Below are 16852 nucleotides of genomic sequence, written 5' to 3'. Positions count from 1 at the left end.
CCTTTCCTCTCCCCATCTTCTTCTCTCTGTGTCCACGACGAGAGGAGCTGTCTGGGGCTTTCTCATTGTCACTCCCTCTTCTGATCTGTTTCCCAGCGGAGCCCGGTGCTTCTCTTCTCTTCCTCTCTCTTTTAAATTTTTCTCTCTTTGTTTCTGCCTTCATCCTTCATCGCCATGGATATGGGCAGCCTGACAACGGTGGTGGCCAACTCGGCCTACATCTCGGCGCGCGGGAGCTTCGACGGCACGGCCAACCCGGCCGCCAACCGGGACAAGAAGTACCACGCCCGCCTGAAGCTACCCCACATCACGGTGTGTGAGGGCCTCAGGGAGACTCTAGACCTGGGCTTCCAGACCGCCTGCGTGGAGCAGCCCATCGGCAAGCGTCTGTTCCAGGAGTTCCTGGAGGCCAACAACGACTACAAAGGCCCCTGCCGCCTGTGGAAGGACGTGGAGGAGTACAACCAGGCCGAGGACCAGGACCGCATCAAGAAGGCTTCCAAGATGCTCTCACGCTACATGGAGCCCAGTGCCAAACACTTCTGCCCCTTCCTGCCGGAGAACGGCATCACCAAGGTGAAGGAGAAGCACGCGGAGGCCGGAGACGATCTGTTCAACGAGACTCTGGCCAGCGTACTGGACTTCCTCAAGGAGGTCCCCTACACGTTCTACCTGGACAGCATGCACCTGAAGAGGTTCCTCCAGTGGAAGTGGCTGGAGATGCAGCCCACAGGAGAGGACTGGTTCATGGACTTCCGTGTCCTGGGGAAGGGGGGCTTCGGGGAGGTACACGCCACCTCGATGAAGGCCACGGGGAAACTGTACGCCTGCAAGAAGCTCAACAAGAAGAGGCTGAAGAAGAGGAAAGGATATGAGGTGAGAGGCAGAAGACCTGTATTACTACTATGTAGTGTAGTTTGTAGTTCACTCCTAAAATGTATTTACGGGTATCCAAGAAAAAGAAGGAGATGTTACCGATAAAATTGTGAGGGACTTCTTTCTTACAGTGCTTCAAATCCCACTCGATGCTGTCGATAAAATCCAACTCGAACGTGTACACCGTTTCGGACAAAGAGGACAGAGATATGAGCGTCCAATCGTTGCCAAATGTTCTTTCTTTAAGGCACGAAAATAGGCATGAATGATCAGTTTCCGAGGGAGATTGCAGAACGGCGCAAAGTTCTGTACCCAATCTTCAAGGAAAATAGATTAAAAGGGAAGCGTGTTGCTCTCGTTGTCGATAAACTGTATATTGACAACCAAATGTTCCGCGACACAAAGACTACTCCATGGCTATTCTGACAGTTCTAATAGAGGAGTCGAATAATGGAACACCCAATACTAGCCATGGTAGAGATTGTAATAATAAAACACATTTATAGTATTTTATAAAGGGATAAGACGGTATTACAAGAAAGGATAACAAGTGAAATAATACATGTTCATATATAACTAATTAGAACATAAGTACTCAATCAACATAGTGGAGATAAAAACATAGCAAACAGAAGACATAGAAGGCACAGTATGTGAGTATGTGTGGATGTATTGTGATGGAAGGTGTGGTGTGCGTTTTTGTGTTTGGAAAAGTGTGGCGTTAAGTGAGTGAGAAAGGAAATGGTTGCATATCCCAGAACCAACGTGTGTCTGTGAGCAGGGGTTGTGAGAGAGAGCTTTCAATTTTGTGCAGATGAGGGATATACATTTAAAACTATAGTATACATCTAATCTATTTTTTTATTGTCCTATCATGATGGAACGGTCCCCAACCCTATATCCTAGACACCCACCTGAGCGACCCATACACCAAAGGGAAGTCCCCATCTGTTTTATGGCCCTGCTGTGAGTTGCCTATATGCAGCCAAAACAGAAAGATAAATGCGGTCAGAGACCTACTAGAGCAGCACCGCCCCCTCAAGATTCTGAGCCTGCCTGGCAGGGTTGGTCCTACAAAGCCAGAGCCCCCTGATGGGAGAGCATAATATACAAGGAAATTCTCAAAGCTGCTAATGAGAACCTTGACGACCTTGTACCTAGCCGGTGGGGATTCCGGTGGGGTACCCCCACCCAGGTAGTGGCAGTGCTGGCAACACTGGCTGCAGTAACCCATGGGGAGGGGGTCACACTTGGACAATCAGAGATGGGGCATATTATTGTGGCCCTAGTGGCACAAATTAATCAAAGGTCTGACCGCATGGAGATGCTTGGGAAAAATGGTTACAACGAGGGACCAGAGTGTTTGTGTCTCAGGGGAAGAGGGTGGATCTGATCTCCATCACCTAGGACTTGACATAGGTTAATCAAATCTAAAATGTTTGTTCAATCTTGCATGCTTTCTCAAACAGCTGTAACTGTATATGCATTCGTAAATCAGGTCCTTTCTTGAGTTGGGCTCTGGGATGTAACAACCGTTGAGAATCTGAGCTTATGGTTGATTGTGGAGGAAAGGGGTTGAGTGTGTTAGAGTATGTGCGTGTGTGTTTATCCCACATCTGTTGCAAGGGGGTAAGGATGTTAGGGAGAATATAGGATGAACCACAGTAATTGTTTGCTAAAATAATAATTGCTTGACAAAAATGTAATGTAATACAATGGCAATCCGGGTTATAGGTAACAATCCTTCGCATGAACTGCCAACATTATTACGCATATTAATTGATAATGATTGAAATTAAGATATGCAAGATATTTGAATAGATATATATTTTCAATAGCTATATATAAATGTATATTGAGGTGATAGCATTGGAAATGCTTTTGGCGGTTGGGGGTGAAATATACTTCTCCCATGGGCAAAGAAACTCAAAAGGGGTGATGATATTAATTAACAGTAATTTCGATCCGAATGTACAAATTGTCCAAACAGATCCGCAAGGTAGATGGATGATTTTAAATATGTTATTGGACCATAAACAGATATGGCTCATTAACCTTTACGGACCAAATAATGATGATCCACACTTCTTTGACAACATATATAATAAATGATCAACCCTGCAAGCAATACAAGACTCTATTATTATGGTAGAAGATTATAATACTGTTTTAAATAGCTCAATGGACCATAAAGGAAATCACACTACAAACTATCACCCTCATGCTCTTAAGGAAATCATGAATGTCATGGATACATTAGAACTAGTAGATATATGGAGGCTTAAATATCCTGACCTAGTGAGATATAATTACATGGCGGAGACTCAATCAAGCTAGTTGTCTTGACTTCTTTCTTATGTGTCAGTGTGTAGCGGTAGGACAGAGTCAGGCGCAGGACACAGAGCTAGTAGACAACGTACTTTACTCGTGAAAATAAATGAACAAAATCTCCACGCAGGGAGGACAAAACCTGCTCACCAGTCGATAACACCAAACATAGAACAAACACGCACACAACACAGTGGGAGCCAGAGGGTTAAATAGGGAACAAATCATAGACATAATGGGAACCAGGTATGTACAATAAAGACAAAACAAGTAGAACACAGAAACATAGATCGGTGGCAGCTAGTACTCCGGTGACGACGAACGCCGAAGCCTGCCCGAGCAAGGAGGAGCAGCCTCGGCTGAATTCGTGACAGTACCCCCCTTGACGCGCGGCTCCAGCCGTGCGCCGAAACCAGCCTCGGGGACGGCCAGGAGGACGCGGAGCAGGGCGAGTCGGATGACTCGTAGCTCAGCTGGTAGAGCATGGCGCTTGTAACGCCAAGGTAGTGGGTTCGATCCCCGGGACCACCCATACACACACAAAAAAATGTTTTATGCACGCATGACTGTAAGTCGCTTTGGATAAAAGCGTCTGCTAAATGGCATATTATATTATTATATTATATGACGACGGTGGAAATCCCTCAACATGGAGGGATCGAGAATGTCCCTCCTAGGGACCCAGCACTGTTCCTCCGGACCATACCCCTCCCACTCCACGAGATACTGCAGGCCCCCCACCCGACGCCTCGAATCCAGGATGGAACGGACCGAGTAGGAATCCAGGAGGAACCTCCCGTACCTCAGACTCCTGGAGTGGACCAGCTACCACCGGCCTGAGGAGAGACACATGGAACGAGGGGTTAATACAGTAATCAGGAGAAAGCTATAACCTATAACAAACCTCGTTCAATCTCCTCAGGACTTTAAATGGCCCCACAATCCGCCGACCCAGCTTCCGGCAGGGCAGGCGAAGGGACAGGTTTCGGGTCGAGAGCCAGACCCGGTCCCCCGGTGCATACACCGGGGCCTCACTGTGGTGGCGGTCGGCGCTCGCCTTCTGTCGCCTGATAGCCTGTTGCAGGCGTACATGGGCAGCGTTCCAGGTCTCCTGCGAGCGCCGAAACCATTCATCCACCACAGGTGCCTCAATCTGGCTCTGATGCCATGGTGCCAGAACCGGCTGATAACCTAATACACACTGAAATGGAGAAAGGTTAGTGGAGGAGTGGCGGAGGGAGTTTTGGGCCATCTCTACCCAGGGGATGAAAACCCGACCACTCCCCCGGCCGGTCCTGGCAATAGGACCGCAGAAACCTACCCACCTCCTGGTTTACTCTTTCCACCTGCCCATTACTCTCGGGGTGAAACCCTGAGGTCAGGCTGACCGAGATCCCCAGACGTTCCATGAACGCCCTCAGACACTACGCCCTCAGGAACCCCGATCAGACACTATATCCTCAGGTACCCCGTAGTGCCGGAAGACGTGTGTAAATAGGGCCTCAGCAGTCTGTAGGGCTGTAGGGAGACCGGGCAGAGGAATGAGACGGCAGGACTTAGAAAACCAATCCACAACAACCAGGATCGTGGTGTTCCCTTGTGATGGGGGAAGGTCCGTAACAAAATCCACCGATAGGTGGGACCACGGCCGTTGTGAAACAGGGAGGGGTTGTAACTTCCCCCTGGGCAGGTGTCTAGGTGCCTTACACTGGGAGCACACCGAGCAGGAGGAAACAAACTCTCACGTCCTTAGCTAAAGTGGGCCACCAGTACTTCCCACTAAGACAATGTACTGTCCGACCGATGCCAGGATGACCAGAGGAGGGTGACGTGTGAGCCCAATCGATCAATCGATCGCGGACATCTAACGGAACATACGACCCTCTGGACACTGGGGGGGAGTGGGCTCCGTACGTAACGCCCGCTCGATGTCCGGACCAGGTGTGCAACGGGGAGCCAGAAAAGGAGAGGACAGTAAGGTTGACGTTGCGCCCGGAGCCGGAGCCGCCACCGAGGTTAAATGCCCACCCGGACCCTCCCCTAATGAGTCAGGTTTTGCGGCCGGAGTCCGCACCTTTTGGGGGTACTGTCACGCCCTGACATAGAGATCTCTAGTTGGTTTGGTCAGGGTGTAATTTTCTATGTGATTATCTAGAATGTGTATTTCTATGTTGGCCAGGTGTGGTTCCCAATCAGAGGCAGCTGTCGATCGTTGTCTCTGATTGGGAATCATACTTAGGTAGCCATTTTTGCCTACCTATGTTGTGGGATCTTGTTTCTGGTTTGGCTTGTTTATGTGTAGGCCCATTAGAACTTCACGTTACGTCGCTTTTGTTGTTTTGTCGTGTGTTTACTTCTTCATTAAACATGTACGCATACCACGCTGCACCTTGGTTCAATCCTTTACACGACGAACGTAACAATCATAGGTAGGACTGGTGGAGTTATGTCGCACATGCAGCTAACAAAAACATATGGAAATGTCTGCTCTACCCAAAATTACAACCAAATAATTGCAGCATTACCGCATAAATGGAAGTGGAAAGTGGAAGGGGGAAAAAGTAAGGAACTTGTCTGTCGGCCCTGCATTAAAGAACATAATTGGTTAAAGAAAATTGTGATATTAAAAAAATATACCAGTTTCATTTAAGGACCAAAGGATTGTGTTTATGAATTGATACGCAAAACGACGCCGGATTCAAAACTTTAAATTATTATACAAAATTCTTGATACCAATAGAATGTTATTTATATGGGGGATACAATCTTCCCAGCTCTGCAGATTTTGCTGTGAAGAGACAGAATCATTAGATAATTTGTTTTGGTACTGTCCATTTGTAGCTTGTTTTTGGTCACAGGTCCAGGAATGGCTGAAGGATTGCAATATTTACCTGGAGCTAACCCTGCAGATAGCACTACTGGGTGATCTGAAAAGTCATAGTCAATCGATCAATAATAAAATAATACTTTTAGCAAAAATGTTTATTTTCAATTTACAATCTGTAGAAACAATGAGAATAGAAAGGTTCAGAACTTTTGTGAAACAGTACAGTTGAAAAATATATGGCAAGTTGAAATCCAATATGGATGGTGTAAAGAGATAGATGGGAGGTATTGAATGGAGTTGAAGGATGGGACTAATAACAACTAACAACAACTAATAACAACACGATAACTAATGTAAAGCATACTGTGTCCATAATAAGTATATAGGTTATAGGTTGAGAGCTTTTGTGAAAGAGCACAGTTAGAAAGATATGGCATATAGAATCAAACCGGATGGACATCATGAAAATGATCAGAGAGGTTGAGGGTAGAGGAAGTTCAGGAGTAAAAACAAACTAAATAGAATTATTGTAAAATTGACTGTGTCCATAAAATGTATATAGTATGTATAAGCTGGAAGTAGAGGCCTAAGCGTTGTTGTTCACTAGTTTACTCCAATTAGGGAAGGGGTGGTGGGGTTGTAAAGTAATAAAGGGAAATATATTTTAAAAAAGGATGTGTATGTATATGTATTTATATGTATGTATGTCTTTATGTATGTGTATGTATGTATATGTGTATATATATATATATATATTTACGAGAGAAAAAAACATATGGGGGATTGGAAGTGATGCAGACAATTACATTGATGGAAGTTACAACCAATCTGCAATATTAGAGCTGATCTACCCCCCAAAAATTAATTAAATTGTTTAAATAAAATAAAATAAATAAAAACAATGGAGGGAAAATTGGTTGCCATTGGAATAGAGGAAGGAGTGCCTGATGGGTAGTGTAGTTCATGGAGGGAAATGACTACGGGTCAGTTGATGGGTTGTTGTGAGACGTGTGTTGTTAGGTGTTGGTTTTAGTACATGTGAGTTCCGTGTGAGAGCTGTGAGGAAGTCATTTTGAAGAGGAGAGAGAGAGAGAGAGAGAGAGAGAGAGAGAGAGAGAGAGAGAGAGAGAGAGAGAGAGAGAGAGAGAGAGAGAGAGAGAGAGAGAGAGAGAGAGAGAGAGAGAGAGAGAGAGAGAGAGAGAGAGAGAGAGAGAGAGAGAGAGAGAGAGAGAGAGAGAGAGAGAGAGAGAGAGAGAGAGAGAGAGAGAGAGAGAGAGAGAGAGAGAGAGAGAGAGAGAGAGAGAGAGAGAGAGAGAGAGAGAGAGAGAGAGAGAGAGAGAGAGAGAGAGAGAGAGAGAGAGAGAGAGAGAGAGAGAGAGAGAGAGAGAGAGAGAGAGAGAGAGAGAGAGAGAGAGAGAGAGAGAGAGAGAGAGAGAGAGAGAGAGAAGTGTGTGACTGGCAAAAGAGAGTTCACAGTTTAATGAATCAAGTTTGTGTTTGGATGATGAACACCACTCGTAACACAACCTATCCAAAGCATCTGTTCAGGATAAGCGATGCTTAGTGGAGGAGGGCCGATTACAGAACAGACTTATGCTAGTACATAGGAGAGCACACACACACAGGCGTTAGTACGTAGCCTTCAGCCTTGACCTTCATCAGAATGTCACAGCTCTTCAGATTATCACAGGGATTTTACACAACATAAGACCCTCATTCAGGACTATTACCCAACAACACACCTTCCAAATGTCTTCCTCTCAGTATCCCAAATAGCACCCCCTCCCCTATAAATCCCTATGGGCCCTGGTCAAAAGTAGTGCACTTCATAGGGAATAGGGTGCCATGTAGAAAGCAGCCATGCAGGATCGTGATCATTCCTGTAGATGTTTTACAACAATGTTCTATGCCCAAATAGACTAGACAGAGGAGTGGTCTGGGCAGTGGTGGTGGTGAAACTGTCTGTGTGTGTGTGTGTCTGTGTGTGTGTGTCTGTGTGTGTAGTGTAGTGTAGTGCAGTGGTCTCCAGTAAAATGAATGGAAGTGTTGGACTGTAGTCCGTTCTGGGCAGTGAGGTGTAAGGGTCTGTCTGGAGTGGAACTGAACGAACAGGGGACATTGAGATATATTGGGCAGGGCAGAGTTGACATAAAATACAAGTGGTATTTCATTAAAATACCCCAGGGGTGCAACTAGTCCTCTAGGCCACAGTGGCAGCTGGTTTACAGACTGATGTCTACCTGGGAAACAAAGTGTGGACTCTGGACTGACATTGGACTGTCAAACCACTCGCTGATATATGAAGTGACATTAATCGCTCAATGAAGTGCCAACGCAGGAACCAGAGGAGCTGTGTAGTGTGTCTGGCTTCCATGATATAAGTGATAAGCCTCCTGCAGCATTAGAGTGATTATTGAGCTCCTTATTCAATAGGTGCCAACTCCGCCATGTTTATAAATGGAGCAGATCCCTCCCTGCTAAGGGTATTGGGCCTGTGTGTTTGTATGTACGTGTTTATCACATATGCTTACGTATAAGTGTCTGGTTGTCTTGTGGAATGTGAATGAACTGATGGACCTTGCAGCCTGTCCTGTGCTGACCTTAGAGACACAGGCTTTGGCGCAAATGGCACCTGGTTCTCTATATAGTGCAATACATTTGACCAGAGCCCTATGAGCCCTGGTCAAAAGTAGTGCTCTATGAAAGGAAAAGGGTGCCATTTGGGACGCAAACAAAGTGTTTCCCCTCCGGTCCACTAGGGGGCGATGGTGGAGAAGAGAATTCTGGCACGTGTCCACAGCAGGTTCATCGTGTCGCTGGCCTACGCCTTCCAGACCAAGACTGAGCTCTGTCTGGTCATGACCATCATGAATGGAGGAGACCTGAGGTAAGATAGCTTGCTCCTATTGGGTGGGTGTGGGGAGGGAGGAGACCTGAGGTAAGATAGCTTGCTCCTATTGGGTGGGTGTGGGGAGGGAGGGTTCTATTTATGTCTGACTATCTACTGTTTGTTTCCTGCTGTGTTTCTTGTTGTGTTTCTATGTGGTTTGTGTATGTAATGTGTGATCTGAGGTAAGAATGTCCTCTTGTAAACATCAATCTGATCTGTGGTCAGGTATCACATCTACAATGTGGACGAGAACAACCCAGGGTTTGATGAGCAGAGGGCCTGTTTTTACACAGCTCAGATCATCCAGGGCATGGAGCACCTCCACCAGAAGAGAATCATCTACAGAGACCTCAAACCTGAGAATGTGTTGTTGGATAATGAAGGTGAACACACATACACACACACACAGCGGGCTAACACAGTACATCGTTTCCTACAATACACTTTCACAACTTAAATCCATTTACTCTTAACACTAACACAGGACATGCGTCGACACTGACGTACTCTGGGCTGCTAACAATGTCTCTGACGTTTGTTCGAGTTGTGTTTGACATTGTGACCCTGATGTTTACTCTCTCTGTCTCAGGTAACGTGCGTATCTCTGACCTTGGTCTGGCCGTGGAGCTGGCAGACCACCAGAACAATATCAAAGGCTACGCTGGGACTCCAGGTACACTACCACTTACCTTACCTTACCTTACCTCACCTTACCTTACCTTGCCTCACCTGTACAGTACAACTCACTGTACTGTCCCTGACAACTCACTGTACTGTCCCTGACAACTCACTGTACTGTCCCTGACAACTCACTGTACTGTCCCTGACAACTCACTGTACTGTCCCTGAAAACTCACCTGTACTGTCCCTGACAACTCACTGTACTGTCCCTGAAAACTCACTGTACTGTCCCTGACAACTCACTGTACTGTCCCTGACAACTCACTGTACTGTCCCTGACAACTCACTGTACTGTCCCTGACAACTCACTGTACTGTCCCTGACAACTCACCTGTACTGTCCCTGACAACTCACTGTACTGTCCCTGAAAACTCACTGTACTGTCCCTGACAACTCACTGTAGTGTCCCTGAAAACTCACTGTACTGTCCCTGACAACTCACTGTAGTGTCCCTGACAACTCACTGTACTGTCCCTGACAACTCACTGTACTGTCCCTGACAACTCACTGTACTGTCCCTGACAACTCACTGTACTGTCCCTGAAAACTCACTGTACTGTCCCTGACAACTCACTGTACTGTCCCTGACAACTCACTGTACTGTCCCTGACAACTCACTGTACTGTCCCTGACAACTCACCTGTACAGTACAACTCAATGTACTGTCCCTGACAACTCACTGTACTGTCCCTGACAACTCACTGTAGTGTCCCTGACAACTCACTGTACTGTCCCTGACAACTCACTGTAGTGTCCCTGACAACTCACTGTACTGTCCCTGACAACTCACTGTAGTGTCCCTGACAACTCACTGTACTGTCCCTGACAACTCACTGTACTGTCCTTGACAACTCACTGTAGTGTCCCTGACAACTCACTGTACTGTCCCTGACAACTCACTGTACTGTCCCTGACAACTCACCTGTACAGTACAACTCAATGTACTGTCCCTGACAACTCACTGTACTGTCCCTGACAACTCACTGTACTGTCCCTGACAACTCACTGTAGTGTCCCTGACAACTCACTGTACTGTCCCTGACAACTCACTGTAGTGTCCCTGACAACTCACTGTACTGTCCCTGACAACTCACTGTACTGTCCCTGACAACTCACTGTAGTGTCCCTGACAACTCACCTGTACAGTACAACTCAATGTACTGTCCCTGACAACTCACTGTACTGTCCCTGACAACTCACTGTAGTGTCCCTGACAACTCACTGTAGTGTCCCTGACAACTCACTGTACTGTACCTGACAACTCACTGTCCCTGACAACTCACTGTACTGTCCCTGACAACTCACTGTACCGTCCCTGACAACTCACTGTACCGTCCCTGACAACTCACTGTACTGTCCCTGACAACTCACTGTACTGTCCCTGACAACTCACTGCAGTGTCCCTGACAACTCACTGCAGTGTCCCTGACAACTCACTGCAGTGTCCCTGACAACTCACTGTAGTGTCCCTGACAACTCACTGTACTGTCCCTGACAACTCACTGTACTGTCCCTGACAACTCAATGTAGTGTCCCTGACAACTCACTGTCCTTACCTGTCCCCTCCCCTCTCTATCACACCTGTCCTTACCTGTCCCCTCCCCTCTCTATCACACCTGTCCTTACCTGTCCCCTCCCCTCTCTATCACACCTTCCCTTACTTCCCTGCACTGTACATTAAAGTAGGGGTCAAAAGTAGATTACTATATACTGTATATGGGGAATAGGGTGCCATTTGAGATGCAGACAGAGGACACTACTGTACCCTTTGACCTCTTCCTGTCAGGGTTCATGGCCCCAGAGCTGCTGAAAGGGGAGGAGTATGACTGGTCAGTGGACTACTTTACCCTTGGGGTCACGCTGTATGAGTTCATCGCTGCCAAGGGACCTTTCAGAACCCGAGGAGAGAAGGTGACCTCTTCCTTCCTCTCTTCCACCTCTTCTTCTCCCTCCTTTTCTCTCTCGTTCTGTCTCGCTCCTTCTCTCTCTCTCCTTTCTCTCTCTCTCCTTCTCTCTCTCTCCTTTTCTCTCGCTCTCCTTCTCTGTCCCTCTCGCCCTCCTTCTGTCTCTCTCCTTCTCTCTCTCTCTCTCTCTCTCTCTCGCTCCTTCTATGTGTGTGTCTCTCTCCTTCTCTGTGCCTCCTTCTCTGTGTCTCTCTCTCCTCTCTCTCTCTCTCTCTCTCTATCCTTCTCTCTCTCTCCTTCTCTGTCCCTCTCTCTCTCCTTCTCTGTCCCTCTCTCTCTCATTCTCTCTTTCTCTGTCTTTCTCTTGCTTTCTTCAGTCACAGCTCACCTCTGCCTAACTCTGTTCCAAATGGCACCCTATTTCATATGGAGTGTGTTACTTTTGGGAATAGGGTGCCATTTGGGAGGCAACCAGAGGCTTGACAGAGGCAACGCTAATGAATGATGTACTGGGTTGGGCTGGTCAGGTGTAACCTAACCTAGGGATATCACATAGAGTTGGATAGAGGGCACAAAGAGGTACATTGAGGCACGTAGAGGGTTGGATAGATGTGCCTTCTGTCCAACTCTATGGGCTGTCATCCATTCAGGTGGAGAACAAGGTAGTGAAGAAGCGGATTCTGAACGACCCCGTGACCTACCCGGAGAAGTTCAGCGAGAACGCCAAGTCCATCTGCGAGGCGCTGCTGTGCAAGACGGTGGACCAGAGGCTGGGCTTCAAGAACGGGTCCTGCGACGAGCTCCGAATGCACCCCTTCTTCAGCGAACTCAACTGGATGAAACTGAACGAAGGTACGGCCTGCATCACTGGGGCTGCGTCCAAAATGCCACCCTATTATCCGTTCGCCCTGGTCAAAAGTAGTGCACTATATAGGGAACAGGGTGCCATTTGGAACGGACGCCGCTGCATCTATACACACATTACCCAATATACACACATTACCCAATATACACACATTACCCAATATACCCACATTACCCAATATACCCACATTACCCAATATACCCACATTACCCAATATACACACACATTACCCAATATACACACACATTACCCAATATACACACATTACCCAATATATACACACATTACCCGATATACACACATTACCCGATATACACACATTACCCAATATACACACACATTACCCAATATACCCACATTACCCAATATACCCACACATTACCCAATATACCCACATTACCCAATATACACACATTACCCAATATACCCACATTACCCGATATACACACATTACCCGATATATACACATTACCCGATATATACACACATTACCCGATATATACACACATTACCCAATATACACACATTACCCAATATATACACACATTACCCGATATACACACATTACCCGATATACACACATTACCCGATATACACACATTACCCAATATACACACATTTGTCGTCCTTTGATTAAATCTGATTGAAACCCATAATAAACAAAGCAGCAAAACTTCATGTCAAACTGGAAATCAACATAACTGACATGTGCCCAGTTTCACATGATCAGTCACATGACTCTCTCTAAGTCGTGTTGTGTTCCTCATATAGGGATCCTGGTGCCTCCGTTTGTTCCCGACTCCAAGACAGTCTACGCCAAGGATCTGGACGACGTCGGAGCTTTCTCAACAGTGAAGGGCGTCACCCTGGACGACCCCGACAAGGAGTTCTTTGACGAGTTCGCCTCGGGAAACATCCCCATTCCCTGGCAGGAGGAGATGATCGAGACGGGGATCTACGGGGAGCTGAACCTCTGGGGGGTCGGGGGGGCGCTGCCCAACGACCTGCGCAGGGAGAGCATCCTGGAACAGCCCCCCAAGTCCTCCACCTGCTGCCTGTCATAGATCAGAGGTCAAAGGGTAGGGAATATGGAACTCTTTGGTCGCGTTCCCCTGCAAAGACGTTGCATGCATCAACCAATGGTTGTGTGCCACATCATTGACTGTGTCATCGACTGACAGATTGCTATAACATGATGTGATTAGCTGATAATTAAAATGCCTATCCAGGCGTTGTAAGATCTGGCAGGCGTCAGCAACACCTGGGCAGAGGAACGCGCCCTTTATGAATATCATGACTAGGAAGGATATCATTGGCCGGCCGAGAGGAGGAAGTAGTCTTGGCCATTGGATTGAATGGAATGGGTTGTAAATTATGGAATGTTTATTTAGTTTATTATTTATGATATATTATTATGTTTATCAAAATGAACATGCTAATAGATGTTTTAGATATCTGCACCTGTTTCTTCTCAGTGAAGAATCATTCTTTTTTTGCTACTGCTAATATGGCACATGGTGAAATGCTCCATGTATTGTAATTCACCAAAGAGACTGAATAGTGCTTTAACAGTCAGCCACTACGCTGAGAAAACAAAATACAGTCACTATAATATTTTATTTGCTATAATGGAACTATAATGGAACTATAATGGAACCATAATGGAACTATAATGGAACTGTAATTGCTCTGTTTCTGTTTACTTGTTTGTCTTTTGCTGTGGAATCTTCTGAGTTTTAGGAATGTGATGTCATCAATGCAGTGTGTGTGTGTGTGTGTGTGTGTCGTGTGTGTGTGTGTGTCTAGCTGTCTTTAGGCATGTGTAAATGGAGTCTCTCCCATTTACAATATTTATTTAGATAGATAGGGGAGAACTCATCAACTGGTTTTATCTGGTTGTCATGTGCAGTGACAGTAGCTCTCGCTGTACCCTCTCGTCACACTCCATCACAAGTCTCTCAGATATAGATCAGTTTTATGGCAGATAGAAATTACTAGCATGACTTCTTTTATGTCTCTGTTCTACTGTATATTCTTATGCTCCACAAGGTCTGTTCAAATTATGGTCAGAGCTCTATGTGCCCTGGTCAAAAGTAGTGTACTACAGTGGGGCAAAAAAAGTATTTAGTCAGCCACCAATTGTGCAAGTTCTCCCACTTAAAAAGATGAGAGAGGCCTGTAATTTTCATCATAGGTACACGTCAACTATGACAGACAAAATGAGATTTTTTTTCTCCGAAAATCACATTGTAGGATTTTTTATGAATTTATTTGCAAATTATGGTGGAAAATAAGTATTTGGTCAATAACAAAAGTTTCTCAATACTTTGTTATATACCCTTTGTTGGCAATGACACAGGTCAAACGTTTTCTGTAAGTCTTCACAAGGTTTTCACACACTGTTGCTGGTATTTTGGCCCATTCCTCCATGCAGATCTCCTCTAGAGCAGTGATGTTTTGGGGCTGTCGCTGGGCAACACAGACTTTCAACTCCCTCCAAAGATTTTCTATGGGTTTGAGATCTGGAGACTGGCTAGGCCACTCCAGGACCTTGAAATGCTTCTTACGAAGCCACTCCTTCGTTGCCCGGGCGGTGTGTTTGGGATCATTGTCATGCTGAAAGACCCAGACACGTTTCATCTTCAATGCCCTTGCTGATGGAAGGAGGTTTTCACTCAAAATCTCACGATACATGGCCCCATTCATTATTTCCTTTACACGGATCAGTCGTCCTGGTCCCTTTGCAGAAAAACAGCCCCAAAGCATGATGTTTCCACCCCCATGCTTCACAGTAGGTATGGTGTTCTTTGGATGCAACTCAGCATTCTTTGTCCTCCAAACACGACGAGTTGAGTTTTTACCAAAAAGTTATATTTTGGTTTCATCTGACCATATGACATTCTCCCAATCCTCTTCTGGATCATCCAAATGCACTCTAGCAAACTTCAGATGGGCCTGGACATGTACTGGCTTAAGCAGGGGGACACGTCTGGCACTGCAGGATTTGAGTCCCTGGCGGCGTAGTGTGTTACTGATGGTAGGCTTTGTTACTTTGGTCCCAGCTCTCTGCAGGTCATTCACTAGGTCCCCCCGTGTGGTTCTGGGATTTTTGCTCACCGTTCTTGTGATCATTTTGACCCCACGGGGTGAGATCTTGCGTGGAGCCCCAGATCGAGGGAGATTATCAGTGGTCTTGTATGTCTTCCATTTCCTAATAATTGCTCCCACAGTTGATTTCTTCAAACCAGGCTGCTTACCTATTGCAGATTCAGTCTTCCCAGCCTGGTGCAGGTCTACAATTTTGTTTCTGGTGTCCTTTGACAGCTCTTTGGTCTTGGCCATAGTGGAGTTTGGAGTGTGACTGTTTGAGGTTGTGGACAGGTGTCTTTTATACTGATAACAAGTTCAAACAGGTGCCATTAATACAGGTAACGAGTGGAGGACAGAGGAGCCTCTTAAAGAAGAAGTTACAGGTCTGTGAGAGCCAGAAATCTTGCTTGTTTGTAGGTGACCAAATACTTATTTTCCACCATAATTTGCAAATAAATTCATTAAAAATCCTACAATGTGATTTTCTGGAGAAAAAAAATTCTCAATTTGTCTGTCATAGTTGACGTGTACCTATGATGAAAATTACAGGCCTCTCTCATCTTTTTAAGTGGGAGAACTTGCACAATTGGTGGCTGACTAAATACTTTTTTCCCCCACTGTATATAGGGAATAGGGTGCCATTTGGGACGCATAATCCAATATGGAGTTACAGTAATGTTGGTTTCTTGATAATAAATACTGATATTACATTATAAACCCTGTAAGGAATCACTCAATACAAACTCTAAGTTGTATGTGTCACTTTTCATATCAGTATAGATATGTGTGACATATCAGTATAGATCTGTGTGACATCAGTATAGATATGTGTGTCATATCAGTATAGACATCTGTGACGAAAACTATGAGTATGACATATTTTAAAATTTTTATTGTTGCACCATGGGGAATGGGTTAGAGTGGTATGGTTAGGTGGGGTCTGCAGGGGGCGATGTTTTCTTGCTTTTTCTATATTGTACAATATATTTGATGTATTATTTATTATTATCTTTATTGTATAATATACTATCTTTTTTTAGGTTGCTTTGCCGAGAGCTAGCGCTCTGACTTCTACATAGGAACCTCTTGTTGAGCAGGGTTTTATGATCTAAATTCCTGTGCATTCGTTTAAATAAAAAGTTATCGAATGTCTGTATAGAAATTGAAAAACTGGAAATGACTATGTAATTATGTCATAGAGATCATCATGTTTATTAATTCAAATAAATATTTAGCCAGAAGAAGAAAAAATATGTAATGTAGGCCTATTGTGTTACTGCAACGAGTTGATGTCTGATTACCTACAGTATACTGGGATATTCTCTCTATGTGAAATGGATGGATGGGTTTATGGGTGGTGGTTGGGGCTCTATGGGTGGTGGATGGGGATC

The 16852-nt window shown here is 45.6% G+C and overlaps 1 protein-coding gene across 1 annotated transcript; it reads left to right on the top strand.

Moving 5' to 3' along the window:
• The first annotated feature begins 42 nt into the window (after window positions 1–42).
• LOC121556788 (rhodopsin kinase GRK1) lies at window positions 43–14468 on the top strand. Its single transcript, XM_045214525.1, has 7 exons — window positions 43–876; window positions 8791–8918; window positions 9147–9304; window positions 9511–9594; window positions 11389–11513; window positions 12157–12358; window positions 13143–14468. Exons 1-7 carry the CDS (start codon window positions 175–177, stop codon window positions 13433–13435), a joined length of 1692 nt encoding a protein of 563 aa, XP_045070460.1. The 5' UTR covers window positions 43–174; the 3' UTR covers window positions 13436–14468.
• Window positions 14469–16852: the final 2384 nt, after the last annotated feature.

The sequence above is a fragment of the Coregonus clupeaformis genome, unplaced genomic scaffold, assembly GCF_020615455.1.
Source record: "Coregonus clupeaformis isolate EN_2021a unplaced genomic scaffold, ASM2061545v1 scaf0273, whole genome shotgun sequence".
Lineage (NCBI taxonomy): Eukaryota > Metazoa > Chordata > Actinopteri > Salmoniformes > Salmonidae > Coregonus > Coregonus clupeaformis.
Note: the sequence above shows the minus strand (reverse complement) of the source record. Positions and strands in the feature narration are given on the sequence as shown.

Excerpts from the sequence above, each read along its gene's own strand:
- LOC121556788 (XM_045214525.1), top strand. The coding sequence starts at position 175 with ATGGATATGGGCAGCCTGACAACGGTGGTGGCCAACTCGGCCTACATC. Across the intron at positions 8,919-9,146 it reads ATGAATGGAGGAGACCTGAG|GTATCACATCTACAATGTGG; the intron begins GTAAGATAGCTT and ends ATCTGTGGTCAG. Across the intron at positions 12,359-13,142 it reads CTGGATGAAACTGAACGAAG|GGATCCTGGTGCCTCCGTTT; the intron begins GTACGGCCTGCA and ends TTCCTCATATAG.